Genomic DNA, 19,618 nt, shown 5'->3' on the forward strand with positions numbered 1-19,618 from the left:
TTCTTCAAAAGAGAATCACTAATAACTGTGACAACAAATTCTCTACTCCTTTCTCTCAAAAGGACTCTTTTTAGGCACTTTCTTCTCCTAGGCTGGCAAGATGTACTGCTAAATTTAATTTCTAGTAGAATTATATGAGTCATGACACAAGTAAAGTCTAATATTAAACTGATGAAAATACCTATTAGACATAAGGGATTCTACACTCTAGAGAATAATCTGGTCTGAATAGTCCACACTGATGAAGGAATGAATTCTATTCCCCTTTACATACAGAAAGGGCTATATGTAAGGATGGACATAAGGATTACTGCATGGATGACAGTATGGCAAGAAAATGCAGAAACAAGGATCTGGCTATACTGAAGAAAATTAACATTCAACATCAATGACAAAAAAATCTTGACCCCAAAATTAAAATCTAATACACAGCACCCAAGTCCTTAATTTCCTGCAAACGAGACCCTACAAATTCTACACCCATCAAAGTCAACCTGATTGGGAACACTCAGATATTAAGTAACTACTGAACAGCTCCTTACCCGGATGGGCGGGACTTTGGGCTCCTCTTTAGTAGGCTGCGGCTTTTCGGGGTGAACACTTTCAATTGTGTTACGAAAGGACTGACGATCTTCAAGCCGGGGCTTCTTTTCGGGAAAGGAGGAAGCAGCTGCCTGCTCGAAGGACTTCCGTTTCTGGTCCTTTGCCTCCTGGTCAATGTTCTCCTGGGGCAAGCTGGGAATTCTGCTGAGAGAGGTAGAGGCTAAGGCCAAGACATCTGGACTGTTTTGGATCCTGGCAGTCATGGTCACAATTGGTGTCTCTGGAGTGTCGGGTTTTAATTCTGTGGAGGACACACCAGGCAGACATGAGCTGCCTCCTTCTGTCAAGTCTGTTTCAGCCTTTTCTTCTTTATAAAGGGAAGACTCTGGCACCATAGGTGTTGTCTCCTTAGTGGTTTCTGTTTGTTCAGGTTCATGTTTCTTATACAGACTTCTCCTGGCTCTGCATCGAAGGTCTGGCCTAGAACGTTTCTTGAAGTGGCCATCCCGCTGACGTGTAGCAGGACTACGTTGTGGTCGCATTGCCTCCCCTGTGACACACAAGCCACCCTTGATCTCAGCTTCCTCTTGGCCAGAATTCTGCTGCAGTGACTCTTCTCTGGTCAAACCCAACCTGCAAATGGAAATCACATGAAGGAAGTTATAGGCCAAAAAGATATTTTCCATTTTATGACCTTCCTGAGCATAGATGGGTCAAACTATCTTTGAAAAGAATCACATTATGAAAAATCTTTACTACCTTAGAAGGGTCAAAAGGCAAATTTCAAGTGACATAATAGCAAAAACTGTCAAGATACAAAGGGGAATCTACATAGTACCATTATAGAAAAATGACATGAATATGTAAATGTATGGTCCTCAAACCCAGGTAGTTCCCATATACTATACTATATTCTAGACTAATACCATATTATACTACACTACACTTTCTTGAGGTTGAATTTGTAATACGAATTGGCTTAACCCACTCAAGTGTTTTATATTACTTGTTGGTGTGTCTATGTCACTTTAAGATCCAATTCTCCTTCCTTAGAAACAAGATTAAGTAAATTACTCCAAGAGCTTACTTTTGTCCATAGTAATCTTCAAAGAATTTTTCTTTCCACTGTTCTACCTTCTTTTCTTTCTCCATTTCTTGTCGTATTCTGACTTGCATCTCATGAGTAAATTCACCTGTAGAGGAACAAAACTCTCCTAATAAGTGGGCTATCATCAGCATCATCATGTGGCGACTCTCCTGGAACCCAAATGTCTTGAGCCTGCAAAGCCTGTGCCTCTCAGGCAAGTGGGGGAGCTCCTGTTCTTCATCCCCTGTCTTCTTCATGCTCTTCCAGTTTCCTCTAGAGAGGAGGTTCAGATTCGCAAATAGCTTCAAGAGAAATTCACTCCTCCCTAGAGAAATCAGCCCTTCAACAGCAAGCAACACATTTTGCCAAAGAAACCAATAATTTTTTTTTCTCCTCCTCCATAACAAAAAAATGCAAACAACCTAGCGATCACAGAGTCAAAGTGTTTAATAATTTAAGAAACCAAATTCTACTAGGGCGTCAGGGTCAGATCTAGAAGTTACCTTCCACACAACACTACATACTTAACTCTACTAGTAAATAAACAATGATTAGAATAAAGTGATTACTAATCAGAAAAAATTAGGATGAGGAGATATGTACACAAGTTATATTATGATGTATCAGATAAAACAAAGTGACTAAATTTTAAGCATAACTTTATACCCTTTGTAATTAACACAACACCCACCAATTCATTTGCACTGTGAGTAAAGACTATTGGAAAATACTGGCAGGAATGGAGAAAAAGGAATATCGGGGCTTTAAATTCAAAGAACACAACACTACACATGATCCTATAGCAAACACATCTCAAGTTACTCATAGATGGTGGTATCTACCCACCATCAGCCAAGCGTTCCCGCCAACTCTGAGCCGCATGGGTGAAAAACTCATTATTCAGAGCACTGCTGCTGAGTCGCATCAGGCCATCTGTCCCAACCTAGAGGGATCAAGGCAGAAAAAGATGCTGATGAGAGGGAAGAAAAGAATCTCAGACACAAGAGACAAAGGAGGGGTCACTCATCTCTACCTGTCTGTCCACCTCAGGCAGGAGGAAGAGGAGTTGTTGCTGGAAATGTGAAGGAAGGGCATTGAAGGTTCGAGAATTTATCAGGGCACGAAGGTTTGTGTTGACAAGGATAGAACCGGGTGTCTCAAAATCTATCTCCTCTCCTCTGTTGCGCTTCATTTGCCCTGTAAAGTTTGAAACAAGAAAGAAAATAAGTTGTTTCGCTTTCTCAAAGTAAATAAATCCATATTCCAACTAAAAAATAAAGAGAAAAAAAATTTCGGAGTGTACTTTTAAAAAATAAATGTTTCCCAATTACATGTAAAAACAAATTTTTTTACCTTTCTTTTTTAAGTTTGGAGTTCCAAATTCTCTCTCCTTTCCATCCTACCACACCTTTCCCTTCCCTGATGGTAAGCATTCTGTTATAGAATTTACAAGTGTAATCATGTAAGATATTTTTCCAAATTGTCATTTTGTGAAGATCATATATATGCTCTAGATTACATTGGGGTCAACAATACCCCAAAAGAATTTTATTCCATTGGACAACCAAGCCAGGTGATACCAGGACTATAAGAATTAAAAAATGAAAGAAATCTAGGAATAAGCTTTACAGTAGGATCATAACTACAAAGAACCCTAGAATACCTCCCCATCTTTCCTCATTTTACAGATTAAGGAAATAGACCCAAAGAGGTTTAAGTAGAACAAATAGAATTCAGACCTATGCCCTGACTCTAATACTCCTACTACAGGGCGCAGCCTTAGAACACGTCTATTAAAAAAAAATGAAAGTTACTTTCAAAAACTAGAATAGGACAAGATATTATATAGATATATAGATGGACAAAGATCAGCCTATGAATGGATCAAAGCACAGAATGTCAGAACTAAAAGAGACCTCAGGGTCAATTTAGCAGAAACTCCTTGAGCTTCCTGATTGGGGGGGAGGGAAGGGGTATGTAAGGTTTACAGGGGTGAATTTGTGCAAAACAATCCAACTGATTAAGAAATAATTCTATAGGAAAGTGGAAGTGTCATACTCATATGAGAGTGGATCACAGCTAATAAATGACACAGCAGTAAAGGGGTTAGGACATGTAAAGGAGACTCTCTCATTAAGGAGAGCTCCTGCTCTAATCACTGCAACCCCATTACTATAAGGATGGTGAAGAAAGGGTGACGGGGGGTGGGAGTGGCGAGTGACTTCTTCTACCTGAATCCAACTGAATTGTTCTTCTGAGAGCAAAATACCTTTTAAATTTGGAGCTCAGTGCCTGAAACTGATTGCTGACTAACTGAGTCTAAGAATAACAACTCTTACATAGTTCTAGACACATATAGTATCTTTTATAACCTTTCATCAAAGATGATGGGGTACAAGTATTATTCCAATTTTATAGATGAGAAAAATAAGGTAAAGAAAGTAATTTTATCAGAGGTAGTGAATGGCAGAGCCAGGAGTAAATACCAAACAAATTCAACGAATCCCATGGTGGCCCAATTCACCAGCAGAGCAGCACTTTCTTTTAGTGTTTGGACTTGTTTTGAGTTATGGGGGAAATATGACAAAGGGAAAATTGGATTCTCATTTCAAAATGTATGATACTTTTATCCTAAAATTAAAGAGTACTAACTATCCAAAAACCTGGTTGGAAAAATATGTCATAGTTAACGGCACAAAATTATACTTCAACAAATCACAAAGCTTTTTACTCAACATAACCACTGAAAAACATTAATATCAATATGACCTCACATTTACAAAGCACTTCCATATACAGTATTTTGTTGATTAAGTTGAGAGCTTGAGAAAAAGATAAGCAAGTTCAATAAAGAATAAAAACTGAGAAATTTGGCAGGTGGTTACTGATAACAAAAAACCAATGCAGTATGATGTGATAGGAATATCAGTGGATAAGGTGTTGGAAGATCCAGATTCTAATCTCAGTTTACCACTGGGGCTCAATTTTTTCTACAAAAAATGAAGAAGTTATAACCCTATAAACACACTGATGATATGACACTAACACTGTAGTGAGGGATATATAATCTATGGATATACACAACAAAAGCTTATAAACTCTTAAAAAGAAAAATTATATGTTAAATGGCTGTATTTTGGGACAAAAATCAGTCAGTCCCTAACAACTTACCTGTTGTTGGTTTCCTGATACCTCGCAAAATCTGGGGAGGGTCCCGGGTAATTTCCACCCGATTACGCATGGCAGCACTACATAGGGCCAGGGAGCTACTACTACTGCTAGATGTGCTGCTGCTCTCTCCATCAGCATGTCTTCCAGAAAATCCTGAAAGCAAAAAAGATCAGATCACTGGTCAAAATATATCAAGCAGGAGTCAAAATGCTGTTCTGCAAATTTGTCTATTGCCCTGCTGAAAACTTCTTTCAAAGATGACTACAGTTGTGTTATTGTTTCTGAGGAGACACCAAAAATGAGTAGATCCTAATTTGATTTAGGCAAAACAAAATATTAAAGAATTTAAATAAAATCTTAAGAATTACACTAATTTTGTGTGGTGTCCAAGTTTTCAAAGACTCTTAGAACTCTAAGAGACCTAGGCCAAATCTAATCTGAAATAGAAAATTTCTACAATATCCTGCCAAGTAGGTCTGCTTTAATGCTACCAGATAAGAAACTCACCACTGCCATTATACAGTCCAATATGCTCTGAAACAGTTCTAATCATTAAAAATGTTTTCTTTAAGAGACAGATTAAAAAACAAAACAAAACAAAAACCTTCCAGGGGGCAGCTTAGGTGGCTTCAGTGGACTGAGAGCCAGGCCTGGAGATGGGAGGTCCTAGGTTCAAATTTGGCTTCAAACACTTCCCAGCTGTGTGACCCTTAGATAAGTCACTTAACACCAATTGCCAAACCCTTACCACTCTTCTAACTTGGAACCAATACAAAGCATTGATTCTGATTCTAAGACAAAAGGTATGGGTTTAAAAATAAAAATCTTCCTCTCTCTTATTGGTCCTGGTCCTCCCCTCTGGAGACAAACCTAATATACATTTAATCCTTAATCTGTAGCCTTTCAGATACCGAAAGCCAGCAATAAGCCTTTTCTTTAGCCGGAAGACTGCCAGGTCCTTCAAATGACTTATGTGGCATAAGTTCAAGTTTCCTCCCTATCCTAAAGCTTGGCAAGAACAAGAATAGAATACAGATCACTGTATCAGATTCAGAACTAGAAGCCAATAGAGGCCATCTAGACCAACCCCTCATTTCACAGATGAGGAAAATGAAGCCCCATGTAATTAAATGGCTTGTCCAATGTCACTTAGTCATAATGACTACAAATCCAGCACCTTTCCCCACAGCATTCTAGATGATGTTTAAAGAAGGCCTTTGAACAGCAAGAAATGTGCACATACCTGATGCAGATTCCATGTGTGCACCATTTACTTTCAGAGGAGTCAAGACAACTCGAGGTAACATCACCCCAGTCTTCTTCTTCGGTTTGCTTGTCTATATTCCAAAAGAGAAAAATTACTAGGGCATATCCCCAAGTATTATCCTCTCTTTTTACTTCCACAGAAGCTGAGGGATTTTCAATTGTGATAATCAATATTTATTGGAAGCAGACACTAAAATTATCTACCCATGCCAGATGAAAAGAATGCAAATACCTATCTTCTGGTCTGTTGGCTATACTTCTCTACATACTCCCATAATAAAGATTTACATTTCTATAGAATTTCTTGGTACGAAGTATTTCCCAGGTATTCTTTCCCATATCGTACCAACAACCTTTGACATAGTAAGGTAAAACACCATTTCTTTTGAGAGATAGGAAACTCAGATTTTTAGAATAATTGACCCAAGCCACAGAATACAAAGACAAAATTAGAATGTAAACCGTGCTCTTTCTACTACAACCAACCTATCTTTTAATGAGGTACTTCCAGGTCAGTATACAGAACTGCATGTTGCTTGCTTTAAAAAAAGTAATAATAATCCTCAATTTATACATTAGGAACCCTGACTTTCAACCCCACATCTCCCTGTTGTCCAATCATTCCTACCTGTGAAGCAGCTCTGTAAGTCTCCCTGGGAGTAGAGATAGTTCTACCTTGAGACTCTGTAGAACAGGAGGCATTGGAAGAGGTTTCATCAAGAGATACTGGAGAAGAAAAAGTCAAAGTTCAGCCCCTAAAAAGAGGCTCTTCATAGCTTTCTAATAATTTTGCTGAAGGTACTTACCATCATTATCACCACTCACAGTGCTGGCTTCATTGGATCCACAGCTTTCTACATCTGCTGTATCCTCCAGCTCTTCTCCTTCAGGCACAGATGGATTTCTAGACCACTGTAAGGCATCCTTCTAGAAAAATCAAACCACAACCACAATAACCAAAGTCAATGAGCAATTCAAAAGACAGAATGTAACTCCCAATTTCATACTGCTTCTGGGAGAATTTAGTATGTAATATATTTCTATTTGACCACAACACCATGCTTCCATGCCTGTTTTTATGGGCTTGAACATTATGAATAAATATAGGTATGTTAAAACTTTTGAAGCAAATTTTTTTAAGAATTAAGTTTCTCAATTTTCCTGTTCTCTTACCTACAATAGAAGACATATAATTCATTCATTCTTATACTATCTAAATACCTACTATATGCTAAAGAACTATGGTGGATGGGCCTCATTCAGTTACAGGAATAATTTGAGGTCTTTGTCTTCACAGAATTTAATATGGGAATATAATTCATAAAAAAATGTGCTATAATTAAACAGCTTACAATAGAATATGAGAAGCAAATTAAGGGGGAGGAATTACAGAAAATATTCTCCATTCTCTCAGAACCTTTTTCTCTTGCCACTACTTAATCTATCAGGGCAGAATTGGGTACGGCAGAATAGCTTAATGAAAAGAGTTAAGAAATCTGAATTCAAATCCTAGCTCTAGGCAAATCACTTAAACTCTTTGGGCCATAATTTTCTTGCATACCAACTAATATCAATTATCATTATTAATTTCTACAGAATCTTAGCTATTATTTTCAGTCATGAGTTAATATCAGATCTACCTTTTGCCATGTAGGACAGATTAGAATAATCAATAAATTGGGGTCTGCCCTTTAATATTTAAGTGTTAACTCCCAATAACCAAGTCAAAATTTCTCTTTGTTGCAGCACTCAGTGACCAACTTCTCTCTTCATTTCTAAAACTTAAGTAGTAATTCTCCAATTCCTTCTCAGGCAATTATGACTTTTCTTTTCAACTGAGGCATCAACTTGTACTATCAAGATCCATGAATACAGGGTCCTAGTCTTTAAATTTTGCATGTTCCTTCATGTTGAACATAGATATCTGAAGAGAAAAAGTATCTAATAAAAATATGTTGAATGCCTCCCTTCTCTCAAGAAGAATGCTAAAGAAATTGTTAGACATGCTCATTCTATTGTGTTTCTACTTAACTGTTTTCTTTATTATGAAGAAGAGTTCAAATGGTAAAGCGGAGAGTGGTATTTCAGGAATGAGCAATTAAAAAAATTATATTAATGAAACCATTTTTTTAAAAGGACATGTTGAAATAAAGTACAAATGCTCTTACCTATGTATAAAGAGTTTAGAAAAAGGGTTAACCTAAGTTTCTAAAACCACTACAATTTTCTCTGGTAAAATGAGATAAATTTTTAATGAAAACTTCATTTCTTAAAATTAAAAACTATCAATCTTATCAGATTCATTAACATTAAGATACTAGAAGAGCAGTAAAAGCATTACAGATCCATAAAGGATTTTAGAGCTCTCCAGAGTTTTCTTTTAACATATTTGCAAGGCTGGTTTATATTTACAAAATACTTTCAAGAAGTTTGATTAGTCACAATGGTTCCCACATTTATCAGGAAACACTAATTACGTACAAGGCATTTTGGGTTATCATAGAAAGGACATGAAATCTAGTCCAGGGAAAGAGTACATTTACACATGACAGAAAAGCAGGCATATGCTAGGTAACTAATATATATAAAGAATATGATATAGGAATTCAAGGGAAGGGAAGATCTCTGTTGGTTATTATGGTTATAGAAGGCTTTACTGATAAGGAATGGCTTGTCAAAGTCAACAAGCATTTATTAAATACTACATGTTCTAGGCACTGTGTTAAACACTGAGAACATAAAAGAAAAGTAAAAACATGGTCCCAAACTTTGAGAAGCCCACATTCTAATGGGGAAGACAATATGCAAAAAACTAGGTAAATTCAAGATATGTACAATGTAAATGGAAGGGGGGTGGGTCACTAGGAAAAGCCTCTAGGAAAATAAGTAAAAGCCAGGGAAGCTAAGAGGCAGAGCGGAGGAAGAAGAGGATTTCAGGTACAGAATCAGGAAATGGAATATCACATACAAAGAACAGAAGGATAGAGTACTGATAGATTGTGAATTATTTGAGACAAAAACTTTATACACGTAGCTGAATAAAAAACATCTAAAAATTATGTGAAAGGGACTAAAGCCTGTTAAAATTAGAAAAGTAGGAAGGGACAAGGTTGGAAAGAGCTCCAAATGCCAAACAGAGCATTTTATATTTGATTCTGGAGACATGAGAGCTTCGCTGGACTTTAGTGAATAGTAACATAGTCAGATCTAGACTTCAGAAAAAAATCACTTGGGGAACAGTGAGAGAGACTCATGTGGAAAGCAACTTGAGGGCAATGCAGAAATCCAGGTGTGGCTTTATTTTCTAACCTGGAACTTTGGGTTTAATCAACACTAAATTACAGTTGCCTGCCCTTTACTGCTCTTCTGACTCCGAACTGATACTTAGTACTGATTCTAAGGCTTAAGGTTAAAAGATTCTAAGACTTAACCAGGTTGAGGGCTTAAAAAAAACAAAAACAAAACTGGGGCAGCTAGGTGGCTCAGTGGATTGAAAGCCAGGCTCAGAGACAGGAGGGTGTGATATTCAAATCTGGCCTCAGACACTTCATAGCTGTGTGACCCTGGGCAAGTCATTTCACCCCCATTGCCTAGTCTTTACCACTCATCTGCTTTGAAACAAATACATAATAAGGATTCTAACGTGGAAGGTAAGGGTTTAAAAAACAAAAACAACCAACTACCCACTAAATTACTACGCCTATTTGATTCTGTATATTGTGTATCTAAATTGTTCTACTGTTCAACTTCTCTTACCTAGTACCAAATTATTTTGATGATTATACCCTACAGTAGAATTTAGAATATTGCTAGGCCCCCTTTCCTTCCTATTTGTTTTCCCCCACTGATCCTGTTGATATTCTTGACCTTTTGTTTCTCCATGAATTTTACTACGAGTTTTTCTAGCTTTATAAAGTAATTCTTTATAGTTTGATTGGTATGGCACTGAGTATTATAGTAATTTTTATTACATTTGGCTCACTATACCCATTGGCACTGCCTATCCAGCAATTAATATTTCTCCAATTATTCAGATCTGTCTTTGTGTGAAGGAATGTTTTTGTAATTGTGTTCATCTAATTCCTCTGTGTGTCTTGGCAGAAGGACTCCTAGTTATTTAATATTATCTATAATTATTTTCAATGAAATTTCTCCCTTTCTTCTGAATTTTGTTGGTAATATACAGAAATGCTGTTGTTTGGAAATTAACTTGCTACTTTGCTGAAGTTGTTAATTGTTATCAATCAGTTTTTTAGTTTACTTTTAGGGTTCTCTTAAGTTGACCATGCCATCTACATGTTTTTCACTGCCTATGCTTATTATTTCAGTATCTTTATTCTTGTTTTGTTGCTACAGCTAGCATTTATAGTATATCCCATTCATAATTAAGAATGCTGTATGTCATCCTACTATTTACCATCCCCTTTCTTTAACCCTATTCCATCTTTTAAAGTCTGTTTTGTTTCTAACCACTGCCTCCTTTGATCTATCCTCCCTTATTCATCCACCCCTCTCCTCCATCTGTAAGATGAATTTCTATACCCAGGTGGGTATATGTGTATATTCTTCCTTACTTATTGAACCAGCTCAGATAACAGTAAAGTTCTAGTGTTGTGTGATCCCTCAATTATCATTTCTACTGTACTTTTTCTTGGCTTTCCCAAAAATGTGATTTGGCACATTTTCTAGGTTGTTATGGAAGAAGTATGCTAGAAGAGTTAGGAAAAAATGTTTCCTCTCACTTTGTCATCTTGACACCACCTCCCTCAAGATGGTAGACTACATATATATGATGTATGATGATGTGACCAAAAAAAAAAAACATTTTTTGGTTATTACATATAATTGGTAAAAATAAATTTAAAAAATTTTAAAGCATAAAATCTAAATACAATCTTAATTTGCATTAAGAGAAAGTATATTCACAATTAGGAGGTTAACAGTCCCAGGTGTACTTTGTCTTGGTCATACTGAATACTGTGTTCTGGGTGCCAGGGGGCAATGAAATATCAAGGAGTTTTTTGAAGATCATGTCATATGGGATTTAGCTGAAAGGTTTAGAAACAGTTGTAGAAAAGAGATAATCTATAAGGGAAATTAATAACTATCTTTAAGCACCTAAAATATTGTCATGTGGAAAAGATATTATTTTTCTTGGCCCTAGAGGGCAGAGATGAAAGGTTCATGAAATTAGACTTACACTTGATAGAAAGAAAAATCTTTCTAACAGTTATCCCACAATTGTATAAGCTGCTTTAAGAAGCAATGGGCTCTTCAAGTAAAGCATGCAGAACCACTTTTCAAGTGTGTTTTAGAGGGGACTTGTTTACATGTGCAGGTTTTACTAAGTGATCTAATAAGACTTCAAGACCATTTCTGGTCTGCTGAAAAAATTATAGGGGGATGCGTTTGTTTCCTTAGAGATTGTAGAGACCTGGATTTAAATAATATAGACATATTTTACTTAACCAAAGTCAGATTATGATGCTTTTTTTGTCACATAAAGTGATTGTATGTCCTTAAAAGCTGTTCTAGCTAAGTAAGATCAAGCATCAGCAGGTCTTACCATGCAAAAAAATCGTTTGAATTGTAACCTATTTGGAAGACTGCATATCTGTTGCCTATGGAGAAGCTGAGCCCTACTTGGGGAAGACAGGTTTGTCACCAATGTGACACTAAATTGATTATTTTTCTTTAACTACAGCAGTTCACTAAAATAATTTATCAAATCAAAAAGGGGTTGCAGTCTGCAATCCAATGACTCACCCACACTAATAAAATAATGTATTCTTGAAGTAGCAAAATAACATTTTATGATGTTTTTGAGAAAATACTGGACAAAAATAAACTTTCTGGGGATGCCTCACAATTGGTGGACAGTGAAGTGGTGTTTGGCTACATAATGGGTTTATTGAGGAAACTGATCAGGCTGATACTTTCCAAGGAGATCCCTGTAATCCTTCTAAGCTACACAGTGAAGCCTATGGTACTTTTTGGGTAAGAAAATACTAATAGATAAATATCTCTTTTGAGGAAAAGTATTTTTAAGCCTTTAAGAACTCTGCTCTTCCTATCTTCCCTAATTCAACTGAGTTACTATAATCCTTGCAGTGTTGATCCTTAGCTCTTCCTCTCCCTCAGTTCTCACATCTAGTCTGTTGCCAAGTCTTATCAATTTAGCCTCCATGATATATAGAAATATATCATCTAACTCCTACCCACTTATATAGCCATCCCACTAGTTCAAGTTCTCATTATTTGTCACCTGAATCATTATAATGGCCTCCCCTAAGTGGTGTATAATTTTCGTAAAACCCAAGATTAAAAGATTTTTTTTCTGAGAGAAATTTCAGGAAAAGAAGCTCGCTAACTCTCGGAATCAAGAAAATGACCTCTTTTTAAAGAAGGTGCCATAAAGAAGCCCGAGGTAACCATATGTTGCATTAGAAGATCCAAAATGAACTTTGAGATAAAGTGAATCTAACTGAAGGGGGTTGAACACATTTATTTTGAATGTAAACTCTTAAGTCAAAGGGGACTGCCCCCAATAGGCTTTTTGTCAATGTTTTGCTCTCTTCCTCTTTTATTTATTTCCCTCTTATCTCCAACTATTGTAATTTCCCCTTAGGAAGTGCAGTATTGTATGCACCTTTAGAGTTATAAGCTGGATATTTGAAAAGATTCATAGGGGAAAGTAGGCATGTAAATCACAAGGGGGATTGTGAAAGGGAATTTTTATTCCCTTTGTTTATTTTAAGTGAATAAATCAAGAACTTAAAAGTACCCCCACTTAACACTAACAAAGTTCATGCCCTAAAAGGCCACAAAAGCACTGGCCCTCCCTTTCCCTTCTCCTCCCCCCTACACTAGGCAAATTGAAAGGCTGTGATTGATTCCAGAGATGTGACAAAGAGCTGATGGGTGGAGAAAACTGTATATAAGGAGAAGCTTGAGAGAAAGATTCAGGCATTTTTAGATACTCAGCTCTTCATTCTCTGTGGCTCTTAGCCTCAGGAGCCCCAGCTCTAGTAGGATTCTTAGTTGTCTCGGCCTTGTGTGCCTGAAAGTTCTCAGCAGTTTTTTTTTTTTAAGCCTCTTTGGCTCTTTGTTTTTCGGCTTCTTGATCTGGACTTTGGATTCTGGTGAGATTCGGATTCGCATTCATGGTCTAGAGGCACTAAGATTAGGTCTTAGGGTATTTTTAGCTAGGTGGTATTTTCTACCTCCTTCCTATATTTCCCACTTTAATATCTCTACCTTGCTGTAAATAAGCTACTAAATAGCCTACTGACAAATAGTTTAATTTTTATAAACAGCAACCATGACAACCTTTTTTAATTCACAAATTTAGTCAAACCCTTTTTAATCCTTAAAGTGGTCTTCCAGACTCAAGTCTCTCTTCACTCTATTCCATTCTCCATATAACTGCCAAAGTGAAAATCCTAAAGCACAGGTCACAATGTCACTCCCATTCATTCAAGCAGCTCTCTTAATAGTTCTGTCTGCAGGATAAAATAGTAACCAGACTGTTGGCTTTTATAACCCTTTGTCATCTAGCTCCAGACTACCCTTTCAGGTTTCTTGCACATGACTCCACATACTCTATATACTACTGGCCAAACTGGCCTGCATGTTGTTGCCTACCTATAAGCATCTATTTTCTATCTTTGTAGCAAAAGCTGCCACTTATACTTGGAAGGCAATCCTTCATCATGGCCTTGTTAAATTCTTCTCTTCTTTCAAAGCTTAGCTCTGGTTGCTACCTTGTTCATGTACTATCCTCTTCTCACCAGTTCTCAGGGCACTCCAATGAAATTATTTAGTACATGTTGCTATTTAGTTGTTTCAATCATGTCCGACTCTTCATGATCCCCTTTGGAGTTTTCTTGGCAAAGACACTGGAGAAAATTGCCATTTCCCTTCTTCAGTTCATCTTACAGATGAGGAAACTGAAGCAAACAGTTAAGTGATTTGCTCAGGGTCATACAGTTAGTAAGAGAGGCTATATTTGAACTTAGGTCCTCCTGGCTCTAGGTGCAGAGTTCTATCCACTGTACCACCTAGTTTCCCATTTAGTATTTAATTTTGCTTTTTTTTAATGGGCAAGTTATTCTCCAACTGCATTTAACAAGTCCCTTGAGGGCAAGGACTATTCAATTTTTATCTTTGATTCCTCAGTACCTAAGGTACCTGCTACCTTGGGAGTGCTTAATAAATGCTTATTAAATCAATGAATGTGAAATAATTACTACTGTTACTAATTATATTGTATCCATAATAATTCTGTGAAGTTGGTGAAAATGATGGCATCATCTCCATTTTATACATAAGCAAAATGAAACTCAGAGTAGTGAGAGGATATATACAGGGTGGTCACAGAGTTTTTATAAGTAGGTAATTAGGACCCTTTCTTAACCAGACAATCTTACTCTCATAGCTTTCCCCAGTACACCAGGTTGGCTTTCATTAGAAATAAGGACTCAGAATTCAATTTTCTAAAATTTACTAAGCCAGGTACATATTTTGGGTGAAGTACAACTGCTAGAATTTTAATTAAGATTTTTTTTAGAACTTTGAAAGTAAAAGGCTGCACAAAACTGGAATGATGCCATTTGGCAGTTCCACTGCCCACCATCCAACTGGGTCATGAATCCAGGAAGGAAAGGAGTTGTCATGAGCATTGGCCCTTGCTGGGTACTAAGCAAAGAGAAGCAAACAGTAACCGTGTGACTGATCTCAGGAGCAGAGTGCAGTACCATAGGCCAAAGGAAAGCCAGTAGTTTATTTTCTCTGAACTTAGTGAGCCTCCCAAAAGATCAACAGTGGCCAAGTCAAGAAACAGTCTGCTAAAACTCCCAAATATAAACAAGCCAAAAGACTTAAACCTGGATCAGTAACTTGCAGAACACAGACCTCTCCTCAGATCACACCACTCAGAGAGCACTGAAAGCTTTCAGGCTCCCAGCCAGAGCTAAGAAAGTAAAAGGACAGAAGAGGATAGAAGCACAGGCCAGGAATTCCTGTCTCTCCACCCAAAAATATGTAGAACCTAGCACTAACAGAGTCAAAAATTAAGAAGTAGAGAAGAATGAATATACAAAAAAGAACCCAATCATAAAGAGTTTTTATGGTAACAGGAATCTCAAGATATAGACATAGAAGAGTGACTTGAAAAAAAATCTCCAAGTAAAGACTCAAAAATAAATAGTTTTGACACAAGTCCCCACAAATGACTTTTAAAATCAAATGAGAGCAGTAGAAGAAAAACTGAGGAAAGTGGCAAGAAAGATATAAGAATGAACTGTTTTGGGAAAAGAAGTACAACACTTTACTGAAGAATATAACTCTTAAGAAGAAAATTATAAGTATTCTAATGGAAGTTAATGACCCTACAACACATCAAGGAATAATCAAATAAAATCAAAAGACTGAAAAAATACAAGAAAATCTGAACTATCTCGGAGGACCTGGGAAACAGGTAAAGAGATCACGTAAAAATCACTGGACTATCTGACAGACAGGAACAAAAAAAGAGATCAAATATATTTCTTTTTTTCGCCCTTTTAAATGATATCACAGCAGGATAGCCAGAATGTTTATTTTTTAAAACAATAGTTTATTTTCCCCCTATTACATATAAAAACAATTTTTAACATTTAAAAACATTTTTTAAGTTCAAAATTATCTCCCTTCTCCTTGCCCTCCCTAAAATGTTAAGTAATCTGATATAGATTTTACACTAGACATTTTTCAAGAAATCAAAGGATAAAATCATCCAGACAGAGGGCAAAGTAGAAATTGAAAGAAGCCTCCAACCACCTCCAGAAAGAAAACTCCAAATAAAATCTCCCAGAAATATTAATAGTCAAAATCCAGAGCTTCCAATTCAAGGAAAAATTCTTTAAGCAGATGAAAAGAAAAAATTCAAGTACAGCCAGTTCTCAATTAACATAAGTGAACTGTTCTGAAGATACCCCCTTTTCCTCCTTCCCCTCAAGGTGCTCTGCATGGGCTCATCCTTCTGCCAGAGCACTGAGGTTAAAGAGCCCCTGGCAGGGGGCTGCACCTGCTAAGAGCTGAAGCCAGGGGGCTTGTCATTTGCCATAACATGAATTTATATAAAGCAAACAACTTTCTATGTTGAGAAGCCACAGTCAAGATTACACAAGATTTAATAGCCACCATTAAAAAGAAATGGAGGGGGCAGCTGGGTGGCTCAGTGGATGGAGAGCCAAGCCTAGAGATGGGAGGTCCTAGGTTCAATTCTGGTCTCAGACGCTTCTTAGCTGTGTGACCCTGGGCAAGTCACTTAACCCCCACTGCCTAGCCCTTACCACTCTTCTGCCTTGGAACCAATATACAGTACTGATTTCAAAACAGAAGGTAAGGATTCTAAATAAATAAATGAAAAGGAGTGGAATGCTTGGAATGAGAATGCAAAAGATCTAGGCTTACCTAGAATAATCAACCTACCCAGAAAAATTGAGCATAATCCTACAGAGAGAAAAATTAAACTTTAACAAAATAGAGAACTTCCAAATATTCCTGATGATGAGAGCAGAGCTAAGAAGAAAATCTGGCATAAAAGCATAAAGGACTAAATAAAATTAAATTGTTTGCATTTCTTTGAGGAGATGATACATGTAACCTCTAAGAACTTTATCATTACTAGGAGTTGCCAGGAGTCTAATTAGAAAAGAGCCTAATTATGATCTTATTATGTTTGGAGGATCTCAAAAGAATAGAATGGATGGATAAGAGGAATACACTGGGAAAGGGGAAAAGGGTTAGAGTCAGAAGGGAGAAAAATGGGGAGAATTATTTTCCCAAAATAGGGTGCACAGAATATACACAACAATCAGAGGGCAGTGTAGGGGAGCCGATGACACATGAATCTCACTCAATCTGAACTGGTTAAAGGACAAAAGGATACACACACAATTGGATAAAGAAACACACCTTCCCTAAATAGGGAATAAAATCTAATTATGAGATTGGAAGGGAAATTACATTTTGCTAAAAAGTTACCATAGAAAATTAATTCAAGTCAATGCTAAACATATATATGTTCCAAATGGCAGAGCATCTAAATTCTTAAAATAAAAGTCAAATGAGTTATAGTAAACAAATAAATCTGTAATACTGGGAGATATATCAACTTACCTCTCTGAGACAAATATAAATTGAATGAAAAAATAAACAGAAAAGAAGTTAAGGACCTGAACAGATTTTTAGAAAACTTAAGATATATGCTAGACTTCTGGAAAATGAAAAATGAGAAAAGAAAGCATACCTTGTCTCGGTTGTGCTTGGCACATTCACAAAAACTGACCATATGTAAGTCCTGTTAAAAAACATCATGAGCAAAACCTCACAAAAAAGTAGAAATATTAAATGCACTTTTTCTTACCATAAGGCAGCAAGAATTACATTCAATAAAGGTATTTTGGAGCAAAAATTGAAAATTAAGAAAAATAACCTAAATCTAAATAATAGGGCAAAGTATGTAAGAACAATTGTACAATAAGAACAAATTATAGAATAATTTTGTTAAAGAGGATGACACCAATGAAACATGGCAAAAGGTGTGGGATGTAACTAAAGGAGTCATTAGAAATAAATTTATATCTCTAAAATCTTTCACTGATAAGAGAAAAAGTAGATCAACAAATTGAGCACACAACTAAAAAAAAAAGCTAGAAAAACCACCAACAATTAAACATCCCCAATTAAATGCCAAAATAGAAATGAAAAAATGAAGTGAAATGACAAAGTTTTAAGTAAAAAACCTTTGAATTAATAAAAACTAGAAGCTAGTTTTTAAATACAATAGATAAGCTTTTCGCTAATTTAAGGGAAAAAATTATCAGTATCAAAAATGAAAAATGATGTATCCATGAAGAAGAAATAAAAACAATTATTTAGAAGCTATTTTGCTCACTATATGCCAACAAGATGGATGATCTAAATTAAAAGGAAAAGATTTGCAAAAATTAACAAAACAAGGAAATCAAATACTTAAATAATCTTAGAAAAAATTCTTAGGAAAAGAAACTGAACAACTCCTAAGTGAACTCCCTCCCAAAAGAAAAAAATCCCAGAACCATATGAATTTACAAGTGAATTCTATCAAGAATTAAAAGAAGAATTAATTCCAATACATGAACTGGAGAAATAATTGTGAAGATGGGATTAATTCTCCCCTTGCCTAATTTTAAAATTAATCAACAAAAACTGAAAACACCCCTACTTAACACTAATTAGGGGAGGTCTGCAAGCCACTTGCTAAAAGTGGGTGTCAACTGCAAAAGCAACTGACCACTCCCTGGGCAGTGCTAAGCAAATTTAAAGACTGCAATTGGCTCCTGTAAAGTGAAGGGACAGAAAGGGACATGGAAAAAGGACTATAAAAGTCCTGAACTTCCTGTCCAAGGAGGTCTTCCACCTGAATCTTGGACTTGGAGGATCTTGGACTGGGACTGCAGCTTGGAGCTACAACTTGGGACTTCAAAATCTGGGACTTTGGTAAGAATGCTCCTGAATCTTCTCCTTTGGAGCTTCGCTTGGATGAGCGAGAAGCTGACTCTCCTTTCCTGGCTTCTGGAGAGATTAGTTCCAGAGAGGCCTTTGGAGGAGGCCAAGTGGGTGGAACCCCTGTTTAATTCATCACCAGGTCCTCTGGCTGGGGACTAACAAGCCCTCCCCAGCTGACCCAGGGACCAGAACAACATTTAGGGTGATAGGCTAGACAAGCTTCTCTACTCTCTTTTATATTTCTCTACTTTCACTCCTTCCACCTTTTGGTAAATAAAATGACTAAGTCATTTTTTGGCTTGAGCTATAATATTTTTAAATTGGTGACCACAGTATTATCTTAAAATTCTCATATATAAACCCTTAATTTAATTCTTTACATAATAGGTAAAAAGAAAGGATCCCTATAACTCAAGCATAGTTAAGTCTTGATACCTAAACCAAGGAGGATTATATCTAAGATGGAAGCTAAGGAGAGAGACAAAGACAGGGAGAACTAAAAACCAATTTCTCAAATGATTATTTATGCAAAAGTTTTTAATATTAGCCAGGTCATTACAACAATATACCACAACAATCATAAACTGTGACCAGGACAGATTTACACCAGGAATACAAGGTGGCTTCAACATTAGGAAAACTATCACTCTGACTGACCATATTGATAACAAAAATCATATAACTTTAACAGATGCAGAAAAGGTTTTTTAACAAAATACATCTATTCCTACTTAAACATTAGAAAGTATAAGAAGAAATGAAGCATTCCTTAAAATGACAAATATCTCTCTAAAACCAAGAGCAAGAATTATTTGTATTGGGAATAAATGAAAAGTTTTTCCACTAAAATGAGAGTTCAAAAGTATGCATGTCTATTATCACCATTACTACTCAATATTGTACAAGAAATCCTAGTTATAACAATAAAAAAGATGCTGAACCCTATGAGTAAGCCTAGGCTAAGTGAGGAAACAAAATTCATTATTTGCAGACTACAGGAAGGACATCTCAGAAAAC

At 36.4% G+C, this 19,618-nt stretch overlaps 1 protein-coding gene across 4 annotated transcripts in view; it reads right to left on the reverse strand.

Annotated features, from left to right (window-relative positions):
• ASXL1 (ASXL transcriptional regulator 1) overlaps nucleotides 1-19,618 on the reverse strand; it is a 66,649-nt gene that overhangs the window by 5,412 nt on the left and 41,619 nt on the right. For 3 of the 4 annotated variants that reach the window (XM_007474454.3, XM_007474452.3, XM_007474455.3), the window contains exons 4-11: nucleotides 6,874-6,994; nucleotides 6,696-6,793; nucleotides 6,045-6,138; nucleotides 4,802-4,954; nucleotides 2,664-2,827; nucleotides 2,477-2,573; nucleotides 1,631-1,736; nucleotides 543-1,176 (exon numbers count right to left, since the gene is read on the reverse strand). In XM_007474454.3, coding sequence (XP_007474516.2) covers nucleotides 543-1,176; nucleotides 1,631-1,736; nucleotides 2,477-2,573; nucleotides 2,664-2,827; nucleotides 4,802-4,954; nucleotides 6,045-6,138; nucleotides 6,696-6,793; nucleotides 6,874-6,994 — 1,467 coding nt within the window. The remainder of the gene's footprint in view (nucleotides 1-542; nucleotides 1,177-1,630; nucleotides 1,737-2,476; nucleotides 2,574-2,663; nucleotides 2,828-4,801; nucleotides 4,955-6,044; nucleotides 6,139-6,695; nucleotides 6,794-6,873; nucleotides 6,995-19,618) is intronic. The other variant, XM_007474453.3, reaches the window with a different exon arrangement.

Source organism: Monodelphis domestica, chromosome 1 (assembly GCF_027887165.1).
Source record: "Monodelphis domestica isolate mMonDom1 chromosome 1, mMonDom1.pri, whole genome shotgun sequence".
NCBI classification, from domain to species: Eukaryota; Metazoa; Chordata; class Mammalia; order Didelphimorphia; family Didelphidae; genus Monodelphis; species Monodelphis domestica.